The 12,202-nt window shown below is 52.6% G+C and overlaps 6 protein-coding genes across 6 annotated transcripts; 3 read left to right on the forward strand and 3 right to left on the reverse strand.

Annotated features, from left to right (window-relative positions):
• Positions 1-177: 177 nt before the first annotated feature.
• MYCFIDRAFT_152900 (uncharacterized protein) lies at positions 178-1,616 on the reverse strand (the record flags this gene model as incomplete). The annotated part of the gene is made up of 1 exon (XM_007927119.1): positions 178-1,616. One exon carries the CDS (start codon positions 1,614-1,616, stop codon positions 276-278), a length of 1,341 nt encoding a protein of 446 aa, XP_007925310.1. The 3' UTR covers positions 178-275.
• Positions 1,617-1,888: 272 nt separating this feature from the next.
• Positions 1,889-3,004, forward strand: MYCFIDRAFT_152903 (uncharacterized protein). Its single transcript, XM_007927120.1, has 2 exons — positions 1,889-2,076; positions 2,128-3,004. Exons 1-2 carry the CDS (start codon positions 2,037-2,039, stop codon positions 2,826-2,828), a joined length of 741 nt encoding a protein of 246 aa, XP_007925311.1. The 5' UTR covers positions 1,889-2,036; the 3' UTR covers positions 2,829-3,004.
• Positions 3,005-3,432: 428 nt separating this feature from the next.
• Positions 3,433-5,790, forward strand: MYCFIDRAFT_152906 (uncharacterized protein; the record flags this gene model as incomplete). The annotated part of the gene is made up of 3 exons (XM_007927121.1): positions 3,433-3,919; positions 4,035-4,279; positions 4,505-5,790. 3 exons carry the CDS (start codon positions 3,433-3,435, stop codon positions 5,009-5,011), a joined length of 1,239 nt encoding a protein of 412 aa, XP_007925312.1. The 3' UTR covers positions 5,012-5,790.
• On the reverse strand, positions 4,778-5,790 carry MYCFIDRAFT_182416 (uncharacterized protein). The gene has a single exon (XM_007927122.1). It carries the CDS (start codon positions 5,730-5,732, stop codon positions 5,574-5,576), a length of 159 nt encoding a protein of 52 aa, XP_007925313.1. The 5' UTR covers positions 5,733-5,790; the 3' UTR covers positions 4,778-5,573.
• Positions 5,791-8,818: 3,028 nt separating this feature from the next.
• On the forward strand, positions 8,819-11,040 carry MYCFIDRAFT_163491 (uncharacterized protein). Its single transcript, XM_007927123.1, has one exon. The coding sequence runs from the start codon at positions 9,020-9,022 to the stop codon at positions 10,778-10,780; it is 1,761 nt and encodes a 586-aa protein (XP_007925314.1). The 5' UTR covers positions 8,819-9,019; the 3' UTR covers positions 10,781-11,040.
• Positions 11,030-11,600, reverse strand: MYCFIDRAFT_134619 (uncharacterized protein; the record flags this gene model as incomplete). The annotated part of the gene is made up of 4 exons (XM_007927124.1): positions 11,030-11,247; positions 11,299-11,400; positions 11,470-11,490; positions 11,549-11,600. The coding sequence occupies 4 exons, from the start codon at positions 11,598-11,600 to the stop codon at positions 11,030-11,032; spliced, it is 393 nt and encodes a 130-aa protein (XP_007925315.1).
• Positions 11,601-12,202: the final 602 nt, after the last annotated feature.

The raw sequence follows: 12,202 nt of genomic DNA on the forward strand, positions 1-12,202 counted from the left end.
GGAGATGAGTTTCCCTGGCTAGCAAGCTCGTTGAAGACGATGTGGGATTCTTTTCAAGTTGGAATTCGATGTCCTCAGACGATACACTCGTTCTCATGCTGCGAATCGGAAGCTAGAAAGTACATGCAAAACTAGTAATGCTTTACTCCCGAGCAGCTTGAGTCCAGAAATTTGATTGATGATGTGTTATGATACATTCTTACAGCAGAAGCAATATGTGAGCGCACTCGTCGCTTGCTGAATCATCCCGAGGCCGAAGGAAGGCATTTCCTATGCTACTGTCCCAGCATCGCGCTGATGCTATCCTCATCCACACCTCCGCTACCGAAGATCTCATCGTCGACATCGTTACTGGACTTATGGCTTAATTTGCGACGCTTCAGCCGTGGGTCAGCGGGATTACCCGCTGGAAGCTCTCCTGAAGGTGATCGAGTGAGGCCTTGCGCAGAACTCAGGGTCTCGAGAAGCTGTTTTGCGGTCGTTGCTGCCGAAATGGAGTCGTCATTCGGCAAGGCGGGCGGAGGCACAAACGATGGTGGAGGTTCATTGAGGTTGGGCAGCTGTTCCTGCACTGGATCTGCGCCCGTGGGATTGCTGAAGCCCTTGTCAAGAGGCGCGATGTCGCCAATGGTTGCGTCGATATCCTGCGCAGGTGGTGTGAGAGCCTCGACGTCTGGAGGTGGCGGTGTGAAGCGTTCCATCTCTGGACGCTGCGGCTCTGGTGGGCCGTAGCCTGTGCCATTGCCATTCGTAGGAGAGTCTGCACCTCGCATGATACTGTCCTCAACCTCCCTAATGGTGCCCTCCATAGTATCGATCTTCGACCTCAGATCTCGTGCTGTCGTTTCCTCTTCTGCGATCTTAGCGCGATGGCTCTCTACTAGCTTCTCTAGACCGGCAAGGACTTCTTGCCTCGCCTTAATGCCCGCGTCGACTGCATTATGCGCAGCCATGAGCGTTTTCACCAAGCCTCGCAGTTTGGCAGCTCGCACTGGAGCACTAGGCACAGGCGTATTTGGATCATTGATCTTGGCCCACTCGGCATTGGCGTAAGTGAGTGGTCCTCTGCTCGCTGCATCTGCCTTGGTGAGCGCGATTTGGCTCTTGTTGACTCCTTCAAGCTCCGACGCAACTCCACTGCCACCCCCTCCAAACAAGCTGCCACCTAGCCTGCCACCACCCAGTCCCCCGAGCTTGCTGGTGCTTTTGGTCTTGTCGAGCTCGTCAAGCTTGCTCTCTGTCTGCTCCTGAATGCGCTGGTCGAAGATATTCCGTGCTCGCCATACTTCCACCACTCGTCTGATCTTGGCTTGAATGTCTTGGCTGGCTCCCTTGTAGGCTTGCGCCGTCGCGTCTGCGATAAGTGGTTCGAATGCGAGGAGGAAGTCCTGCTTCTGGCGTGCGCGTGACTGCTGCACGACTTCATTTGCAAGATAGAGGAGAGTCAGTCGCTTACTGGCGCTCGACGACTCTTGCAGACGGCCTTTCCACAGATCTGCAGTGCGGTTGGCATGTCGGCGATGAAACATTATCCACTGCGCGACTGTCACAATGCTATCCTGCGTCTCGTTGAGAGCTGCCAGCTTTGCCTTGACGGCATCGTCGGAATACGCCATGGTGTATGCTATGCTACAAGGCTGTGGGAGCTATTGCGACTGCGACTACTGCGCTGTTGTGTTGTCGTTGCACAAATTCAACTTTGCCTCGTCTTGGGTTTGTGCAAGCGTAGGACGAGAAGCGCCGCAGCTAGTAGCTGGCAGCGGAGCGGAGCTCGCTCTTTAAGAAGCACGTGCGCGTGCGGCTAAACTGCGGTTGCTGTTCCTGGGGAATCCCATTGTGAGAGAGACAGCCAATCCGACAATACAGCTGCCAACAATAATAATTCCCCCTTCACCAACAGTCTGCGAAACTATCGACTTGTGTTGTCATAAATCCGGTCACTCACTCGGTACTACCACTCACTGGTATTGCAATCAATCGGATAGAAGCACAACGATTTGGAAAGGAGACAGCTGTCTCAACAGGCACCAGCGACCATGGCTGACCGATTCCCTTCTCTCGAGGATTTTGACGAGGGTGAGATGATCTGACTTCGTCCACAGCGGTCGCATGACTGATATATGACAGGCAAGACAGAAGCGACTGGCGCATCAGCTCTCGATGGCGTTGACGAGCCCTCCGATTTCTTGGCTAGAGAACGCGCAGCTCTGGGAGATGACGCTGAAATGTTTACAACCTCCGCAGACAACGCTGCAACAGTCGCAAACGTAGCCGAAGACGACGATGATTTGCTCGGAGGAGGCGGTGGAGGAAGTGCTCCTGCAAATGGCGACATGATGGGCGACTTCGAATCCTCCTTCCCAGCTGTAGACACATCCAACGGAGCTGTCGCACCAGGTGGAACAATCACCGGCTCGACTGCACCTTTCCAAGCACCATCATATCACGAGTACGAAGCCGAGCCAGATGTCGTGAGAGAGTGGAGGGAACGCCGTGATCTACAGATTCAGCACCGGGACGAGGTTTCTGCATCGAAGAAGGCTGAGACCGTCAAGGCTGCTCAAGAGGCGATCGATGAATTTTATGAGAACTACAACAACAAGAAAGAGAAGCAGATTGCTCAGACGCGGAGAGAGGCAGAGGAGTTCTTGAAGTCCCGAGAAGACACCACTGCTGGTGGCACAAGCTGGGAGCGTATTGCCAAGCTTGTTGATCTCAGTGGAAAGGGTACGACTGGCGGTGCTGCCGGAAGCGGGAAGGCGAAGATGAGGGAGCTTTTGATCAGCTTAAGAAAAGATGAGAAGGCACCTGGCGCTTCTGGTGTTTAGGTGAAGCGTTCTCAGAGCGCTTTCATGGACGACTGCATCGCTGTGCCACCTTCGTCTGGGCGACAGACGGTCGGAAACAATTGTAATCTATGCTTTGGCAGAGGTTCCGCTCGAGCATATCATCGAAAAGAATAGATCCGTGTGTAACATATGTCGGCCTCGAAGCCTACGCGAACATCGCCAGAAGCACATATCTCTGTCGTAGCCAAGTGTTGAGAACAGCGTGACGCTCTTGGGAGGAACTGAAGGAGGTAACTCGCGTTCGCAGATGGCTGCGCTTTCTTTTTCTTTTTCTTCTTTTTTTTCGGCTTTTCCCTCGCGGTTAGGATAGTTTGTTGCACCCCAACAATAGTCACTACCATTCTGCCATAAGTTACCCTTCAGGTTGACGCCATAACTTAGTACTCAAAATGTGCGTTGCTATGCGCCATTAGTCAATCGGCTTAACAGCGCCATGTTTTCTCCTCTGCCGATGTACCGAAAGTTTCCTCCAAGCTGGAACCTGGTTCCTTCCCAGCCCAGCCTCCGCCATCTTTGGTACAATCGACAACATCATCACAAAACATGATATGCATTCTCTCGTGAGACACCGGCATCTCGAGAGATGCCTCCATCGAGGAATCGGGTCTCGGTTGCCACGGCCAGATTCATACCAGTATTTCTCGTGGCAATCGTCGTTTACGCATCTTACACGGTGGTTGGACCCCTCAGCATCGACTATCTAATCAACGATCCAAACGACGCCGACATTGATCGGAAACAACGACTGACAGCTGGATTGGCCATACCGATCGTCTATTTTGTGCTACTTATTCCAGTCGCGATAGCATGGCTCAGACTACTTGTCACCGTGTTGCGCGATCCTGGATATGTACCTCTAGGCGCCGAGGAGAAGATCGAACGCCCAAGTATTCTTCAGCCTCAGCCTGGACTTGAGGCGTTCTGGATGCGGGATGTCTTTGTATGCGACCCTAATGGACTGCCGATCTGGTGCGATTATTGCCACACTTGGAAGCCCGACCGTGCTCATCACAATCAAGATGTTGGAAGGTGCACGCGAAAGATGGATCACTTCTGTCCATGGGTTGGTGGTGAGTCCTTCCCGTCCCATTGCGGCCACAATAAAAAGCACTGTTCCTCACCAGCATGGCTCATCAGAGGCCCTTTAAGCCGATTGCAAGCGTGCATTTACTAACTGCGCCTCAGGTGTCGTGGGAGAACGGTCCTTCAAGTTCTTCATCCAGTTCTTGTTCTATACAATGATCTTGACCGGATACCTCACAGGCGTCTTTGGATTCTATGTCTCCAAGTCCAAGCATAATGTCCACTGGTTCGTTGTTCTGGGGCTGGCTGGCTTCTTTTGCCTCTTCTCCGCCGGTATGGTCATGAATAGTATGAACATGGTTTTCAAGAACACAACAACGATCGAGATGATCAGGGGCAGAATGTTAGTCATTCCTGCCACGGTACCTATGATAGGGCAATATTCGCTGATGCCCTCTAGGTACCTGGCAGTGATACTGCCTCCAGAGATGCAAAGGGATCCTCTCGCACCACCGCCACCAGCACATCTATCCCCTCGAGAGAGCGATGACGCGGATGGTGACAGCGAACGACCACTAACTTCAGAAATCGATGATCCTTCCCATGTAAACTACTTCAAGCGACAACGAAAGCCGTCAAGGCATGAATCAGCATCTCCAGCATCGAAGCTATACAAAGGCACTATCACATACCCGCTGCACCTTCCAACAGACAGGCCACCGATACCTGCACCCGTTCCTCGAACATTTGCTATTCTGGAAGCGCCCCGAGGCTTGAATCCATGGAATCTTGGCAGCGCATGGCTCAACTTCAAAGCAGTCTTCGGATCCGAGCCACACGAATGGGTGCTGCCGTTCAGGCACTCGCCTTGCTGCGATCACACATCACAGATATCCGAATTTCCGCTGGGACCGGAATTCGAAGTTCTATTGAGCGATGCCGGCCTAGTCCGACCGCCGACCCCGAGACGAGAGCGACGGCCTAGTAACACCCCGAGCCGGAGGAAGAAGCGAAGGCTCGACGCTGGATGGCAGGACGGCGAGAGACCAGATGGCTGGGTGAGTGAAAAGGAGGCTCGTCGCATCAGAAACGAGTGGCGAAGAAGACAGAAGCAGAGTAGAGATGACCAAGTGCCTTAAAACTGACCTCAGAATTTGCTGGATGTTCCGAAGTGCTACAGATATGGATCTGGATGCGAACGGTTGGACCTAACTATCCCACTAAGCATGTGCGCAATATGCAATTGACGCCTTTGCCCTACCGCGCGCAGTGAAGTGCCGGGAGAACGGAAAAGAAGAACGCCATGTACTGTTAACTATCTATTCCTACGCCTTGCAACAACCAGAGACCTCAGGCGACAGAATTGGAAGTGACCTCCGTCACGCCAAAGCCAAGATCTGAAACGAACGCTAAGTCGAGCCGCCAAGACAACACCCTTCGACATCAACATCATCTATCTCTACAACATGGTCTGCCCAGAAGCATTAGCACAGGCCAGAAATCATATTGTGATACGGTAACCTACCATAAGCTCGAAGAAAGATGTGGCTTTATTCTGAGTAGACCTTGCAGTAGGCGCACTTGGTATGGCCACAGATCGAGCATCTATATCCAACCACCGCTGGATTCATGGTATTTTGGCAGTTCGAACAGATCCTTGTCACGATCAGCACCCTAATATCTGGAGAGGTATCCTGCCACTTACCACCACCCTCGCATGTTTTGACGAGCCATCCAAACTCTTCCGTCCTGACGAGCCTGATCAACGTCGTGGACCTGCTGCTGGGGAACTGCAGCGGTAGTGCTACGTCGATCGGCAGCGGAAGCCATGTTGTTGATAACTTGTGTCTGGCCCTTCATGATGACTTGCACCACTGTCGATAAGTGACCAAGGTGTAGAATGTGGGTCTCCTGGTCTGATACTTCCTGGTGATTCCTGGATAGGCTTCTGCTTCGGGGTGCTGATGCTACTGTCGTTGTTGATGATCGAAGTTGCTATGACTTCCCTACTGGCTTTTATCTTCCAGGCGCAGGTCGCACGGCGACATGATCCATATGCCTGAGGTGAGGGCTAGGAGGCTTCGTCATCGTACGCAGTGCCCGGAGGTAGGGCGACGAGGTGGCAGTTGATCATGAGGGTGCAACTGGGAAGTGGTAAGCAGGGTAGAAGCCGCCATGTTTCGAGCGCACACCACCGCGAACTGGGCATTCGAGATAATGAGCGAAATTTGCGAATGGACACTCGAGAGGCGGAGCAATCGTAACATGTCGGCGCATATGACCTGTTCGTTCAGGAAGTGCAGCGGGTGGCAGGACATTAGCAGATTCGCGCTGGTGCAAGACGATGTTGCGATGCCGCTAAAGGTCATGAGTCGTGCGAAGGAGGCGTATTTGGACAGCAACTCGCGGTGAAGCCGATAGTTGAACCAGCGCCGCCCTGGATTTAGAGTACCCGCTCAACCAGGAGGCTTTCAGGAGGCGGTGGAACGCTAACCGGCGCTGGAGGTTCGGCGTGACTGGAACAGCGGCTACTCTTGCGGGAACAACTTCACGAATGACCACTTGCTGGTCTAGCAAGTGCACGTCTACACATCAAAGAACACTGGGTAGCGTGCTAACGTGCACGGACCCAATTTCCGGTATGCCGTAGGGCCATGCCTGGTGGTATGATGCTTCATGCCGGAATCTATCTGAGCCACGCCCAGTTTTCCAAGGACTACTTCTGTGCAGGCTTCTGTGGTGGAATTGGGTACGGGAAAGTTACGACTGATGTCGTAGCGCATATAAAACGCAGCACGTGCTTTGCCTCAAGGGCTATACAACCACGACGCCCCTGAGTTTGGTTGGTTCCTACGACGTTTGGTTTGGTGGCAGAGCAAGAGACGGAAGATGAAGGTGAGAGGTGAATAGTGGAGGGAGGTCAAGAGTGCTGAGGAGTGGAGAACAAGCATCGTCTTCTTCATCAATCACTTAACTGGGGCGAGAGAGTGTGTGGGTATTGTCAACTGGCGGCCCGGCAGATGGGTAGATCATTGATGACAGCTAAACATCAGCCACAATATCTGAAATTGTCCTCGTGGTGTTTCAATCTGAGTGAGGCGGCTATATATGAGGTCATCCTTGTTTGCCTCTTTTGCCTTCGTGGTTGTAGTTCTACATTGACTTTTGGCTAACGCGAGGTGGAGCGGTTCGCGTTCCTCGCCCTCTGCTGACCCTACCGCCCTTCATCCGAAAGTCGAAATGTGAGAATTCGCTTGCAAGGAACTTGTAGACCTTGTTTGCAACTTACGCATTCGCGTAAGGTTCCGAAAATTTGCAGGTTTGATATACCTTGAGCAAAATACACAACCTTGAACTCGCTACGCTAATCTATCCTACACCCGTAGCACCTCTAAAATCTCACGCCATCTAGATCAATGCCCACTGGTCTTGCCATTCGTAAATCATCATTGGTTTCGTTTCGCTGCCGTTGTACTGAAGTAGAAGCAAATTCGGGCACCGCAATCAAGAGTGCCTGCCAGTACGCAGCTAGAGGCGTGGAAAATCGTTGCACCTGAAATGCCCACGGCTCGAGCATCTTGGTGGATCCGCTCGTAATGCTGGGATAGGGATGAATATTCTTTTTTATGAATGACAATCCCAGGCCAGGACATTGTCGGCAGCACGCCGCCCACCACCGCCATAGACGCATCTCATCAGGAGTAAGTTGTGCGTGACTGTTGATGTCCGGTGTGAAATGAGAAGTTCTCTTCGAAAGCGCGCTGTGGTTTGGATCCACGGAAAGAGCACCGCCTTTGCATTTCTCACGGAGCCTGGGTGAACGATCATCCTGAAGCGTGTGCCCAAGGTCAAACGCAAGGCCTCGCAATGCTTAGCGGCGATTTCGAGGCGCGGCTACTTCAATCTATCATTGGCTAAGCTTCCGCAAAAAACGCGCACGGTGGCAGTGTGCTGAGCTCGGTACGTTGCTTGCCAGGCCTTCTGGCTTGAAGTCTTCACGAGTTTGAGATCTGTTGTGCGTCACGACAGACGCACCACCCAGGTAACCTCATCGTACGGTGACGGTCGATCTTATGAGGTGGCACTGTTGCCACGAGTGAGGCATCGCGATCCAAATTGCCCGGGAACGTCTTTCAACTGGACTGATGAAAACATCAAGGAGCTAAAAACTGCAATTTGCAGAGGGCGGTGCAATGATCAGCCACCCATGAGCCCAGATCATCAGCATCGGCGCCACGAGTAAGGCGAGCCTCGCTGCAGGCCAGATGTAATTCGGAGTTTCGCAGAAAGCGACCTGGTATTCGGTCCCTTGGCGGAGCTAGGCCTAGGGGTAACATGATCATCAGGTTGATGGTCCACGTGGTATATCATAGCCATGCTCTGGAAGTTGCCTGAGGACTTCGGTGATTTTCCCTCCTTTGTACGAGAGAGATGCACGTGTAGGGCGAGCTTTGTGAGGCCGCCTGTTTGCCTTCATGGCGGGGCTATTGCAAAATGACGATGAAACCAGGCTCTTCCTCCTTGCACAGTCTGCTGATTTATGATGTCTAGTACGGTAGAGCTGAGGAGTCGAGCATCGTCCTGAGTCTTGACGGCGGAGGATCATCGAGAAATGGTCCGGTGGACATTTACGACTTCGCGTCTGCCGCTAGGCTTTCGACCTGCTTCGCAGTGTAAGCACTTCTAGCCAGCTTCAAAATGGTCGTTGCAGGTGACACATCAAATCGCGATTCGAGCGGTTCACAGCGAAAGCAGCAGTAGAAGTCGAAGTGTGGAGGGGGCGGATAGCGTGAGAAGAGTGTTGTGAGGCACTGCACTCAAAGCTGAGGTCGCCGCCGGACCTCGGAAGCAAATCGACGTCGTCGGCGCGGGTCCACCCGGCAAGAAAGGAACAGGACGAGAAGAAGTAAGATACAATTTCCTGAGACTCTTATTGCTGATGCCTGGCGAAATTTTATCAAGACAAAGCGCTCGAGTACTTACGCACACCTACCACATTCACGGACGAAGGCTTTGCGCTGCCTGACTCCGCGCGCTGTGTCGCTTCAATGCACGCGACTGTTTGTCTTGCATTTGCAGGACTTTGATCAGCAACGAATCCAGGCCCTGCAACAGTAACAGCAACAGGCCGCAGCGCTCTCACAAGCATGGCGTTCAACTTCAACTGGTCGCCGCTCATCGCGGACACCGAGCGAGTGCGCGATATGCTCACCAATGCGCTCAATAAATCGCCGAAGCCGCCCATCATTGTTGACGATATCATTGTGAATGAGCTGAATCTTGGATCTACGCCGCCGGAGCTCGAGATATTGGAGATAGGCGATTTGGCAGAAGATCGATTTCGGGGAATATTCAAGATGAGCTATACCGGAGACGCGTACCTCACGCTGAAGACGCGAGTGCAAGCGAATCCGCTGAATACCTATCTATCAACAAAACCGAGCTTCGCGAGTCCGCAACCTTTGGCGGCAAGCAGCAGCTTGACAATACCTATACAGATCTCGTTGTCGGAGATTCGTCTGTCTGGTTTCGTCATATTGGTGTTTTCGAAGCAGAAAGGCATCACGATTGTCTTCCGAAATGATCCTCTCGAAAAGCTGAAAGTATCCTCAACTTTCGACTCAATCCCATTTGTGCGAGATTATCTGCAGAAGACGATCGAGAACCAGCTACGGACTCTATTCATGGAAGACTTGCCTGCCATCATCCATCGACTCTCTTTGCAGAAGTTCAGCCCGGAATATCAAACGGCCGAGAACCAGGAGCCAAAGAAGAGTTCGAATAGCAATCCAGTGGATCGTTTCGTGAACCCAGCATTACTTGACGACGAAGTCGAAAGCGAATCATTTTCCCTCGACCCACCCGCAGAAACTTACGCCTCATTCTCCCAGAAGAACATGGTGCGTTTAGCAGCTCTCACCGAGAGCCAGAAGACTCTGAGCCTGTTCACACCTAGTATAAGAGATTGCGTCTATCGAGCTTGGGCAAGTGCACATCGCGATGACTTCAGCGGGACAAACTCGCCAACACGACCCGTCACTTTGTCTAGACTGCAATCCTCGATCGCCTTGCACAGCACAGTATCCTCAGCTGCTTCGCAGGCTTCCGGAGCAGGCTCAGAGGCTACTAGGCCAAGTCTTGCCAGCATGCACTCTACCGGAACAGTATACAGCCTTGGAAGTGGAATATCACGCACGAGGCCGGGCAAGAAGAGGAAACACCGCGTTGTCAACCTCAGGAAGAACAAGGATGACAAGGATACCGTTGATACTTTCAGCTTGTCCAGTGGTTACGATGATAGCGCAAGTCGAAGTCTCAGTGAGTCTGGCCGATCAAACGCTGTCAAATCGAGCACAGAGGCCACCACTGCGCCATCAAGCAAGCTGCGAGAGGGAGAAATCACGACACCACCGAAGAGTCCAGGGAAGAGAATCGACTCGCGCACGACGGATCGCACTGCGTCGATGAATAGCCGGCAAGTGCCACAATCACGACCAGAGACGCCGAAACAGTCTCTCAGGCCACCTGTCGAGGAGGATCTTGACCGCACCCCTCGAGCATCAACTGTGCTGCCGCAGAAGACAGTCAAAGCCGAGAAGCCATCTACCTCAACTAGAAATCAATTCCCAGAAATGCGATCATTCCCATCACGATCGCCTTCTCCAGAGCTGCGACGAAGCTCGAGCGATAATAGTCGTACATCATCGGACGTCAAATTGCAAAGTCTCCTCTCTGCGTTTAGCGAAGGCAGCTCTGGTGGTATTCTTGAACAAGCTTGGATGCAGAAAATGGCTTCCGAGATTGCTAAGAAGGTCGAGCAGGAACGGGCGAAGCAGAAGGCCTGGCGAGCGTCCTCCGAGGACGGCTTGCGCGATGGCGAAGAAGCGCCGCCTGCATATGTTTCATGAAGCTTGTGTTATTTGCGATCTTTCATTCTGAGCGCGGCGTCGGGGACTTTAAACAGGAAAGGATGTTACGATGAGATGCCCTCACGAGACTCGTTTGAGCGAGCTATGCAGCATGTTTGGGCCAATATTGAAGGCGGACCTCAGTGTGGATATCGCACCTCTTTGTAACGACAATACCTGGTGGTAGAACACCAAGCCTCGAGCTTGATTGTACAGATTATATTCATAGATCCTCCACAGCGAGGTAATTTACCTCTTGTAAGTGATCTCTCCAGCATCTTCATCCTCAACGTCCTGCTTGTCTGCTGCGAGCAGCTTCTCCACTGCAGTCACTTTGTCTTCGATCGACTGTTTCTTGTCTGTGCGGCTTCCGACCCGAATGTCGGATTGTATTCTGACCACGCCTCTCGCATGCAGCATCGAGTGGCATTGGCCGATGATGTGCATGCACTGATCCCAGCTTCCTTCTGCGGGACGATATCAGCAGAAGTGTCGGCTGCCAGAAAGCTTTCACGAACCGAGAGTTGTGCCAGCAGAGTGCATGCTATATTTCACTCCACTCTTCTTAAGCAGTCTCTGCACCTCGGCGACCTCTTTCGATACCGAAGCGGTTGGTGTTCCTGTAAATAGGCACTAGCCTTAGGACGACATTATCCCGGCATGTAGACTGTAGAAGTCCATGGATTTACCTAGTGGGATCAGGCAGAAATCTCAACCAAATATCAGCGACACCATTCCACGAGCCCGACGAAAATGGGATATGCCTACCTGCCGTGCAGGATGCAGGTGTGGGTAGCTTGGTTGGTTCGCTGTCGGCCATCTCTCCCAACAGTTCTTTCAATTGTGGGCAAGTTTCCATGCTCGCGGCGTGTGAAGTTGGGGATGGAAGAAGGCCCAAGCGGGCAATTTGAGTTTGAGATCCTGGCGACGCGATGTGCAACCTCGACCAACAACCCGTCTCTAAGCTATGCCGTGTACTTCATCATCAAGCGAGGTACTCGCATTCCTCGTGATGTGTTCCGTACGTGGCGCTTTTGCCCCGGCTGCGAGAGATGCAACACGCTCTCCCGTCTGTCGCAACGACTGCGATCAGCCTCTCAACGACCGACATTAGCAGGTCGGTGACTCGGTGGACACTCCGGACGCTGCTGACTGAGGATGCGGGCGTGACATGTGAAAGAGCCAAGGGAATGCTTCTTCACATTTGGCTTTCTGTCATCAAACCTTGTTCTCCAGGCGCTTCTCTCCAGAAGAACTCATATCTTCGCACATGCGCGCACCTCCCCGACTCGATGACACCCGGCTACCAGAATGAGCATCCCTGTATGGTTTGTAGAACGTGAAGGTTCGCCAAGATTCTGTGGCTTTGAACCGCCGACGACAGTCGCTTCGAAATGCATCTTGCAATATCTAAATGAAGGC

The sequence above is a fragment of the Pseudocercospora fijiensis genome, assembly GCF_000340215.1.
Source record: "Pseudocercospora fijiensis CIRAD86 unplaced genomic scaffold MYCFIscaffold_3, whole genome shotgun sequence".
Lineage (NCBI taxonomy): Eukaryota > Fungi > Ascomycota > Dothideomycetes > Mycosphaerellales > Mycosphaerellaceae > Pseudocercospora > Pseudocercospora fijiensis.

Coding starts and splice junctions, on each gene's coding strand:
- MYCFIDRAFT_152903 (XM_007927120.1), top strand. CDS start 2,037: ATGGCTGACCGATTCCCTTCTCTCGAGGATTTTGACGAGG. Junction 2,077..2,127: donor TCTCGAGGATTTTGACGAGG/GTGAGATGATCT, acceptor GATATATGACAG/GCAAGACAGAAGCGACTGGC.
- MYCFIDRAFT_182416 (XM_007927122.1), bottom strand. CDS start 5,732: ATGAAGGGCCAGACACAAGTTATCAACAACATGGCTTCCGCTGCCGAT.
- MYCFIDRAFT_163491 (XM_007927123.1), top strand. CDS start 9,020: ATGGCGTTCAACTTCAACTGGTCGCCGCTCATCGCGGACACCGAGCGA.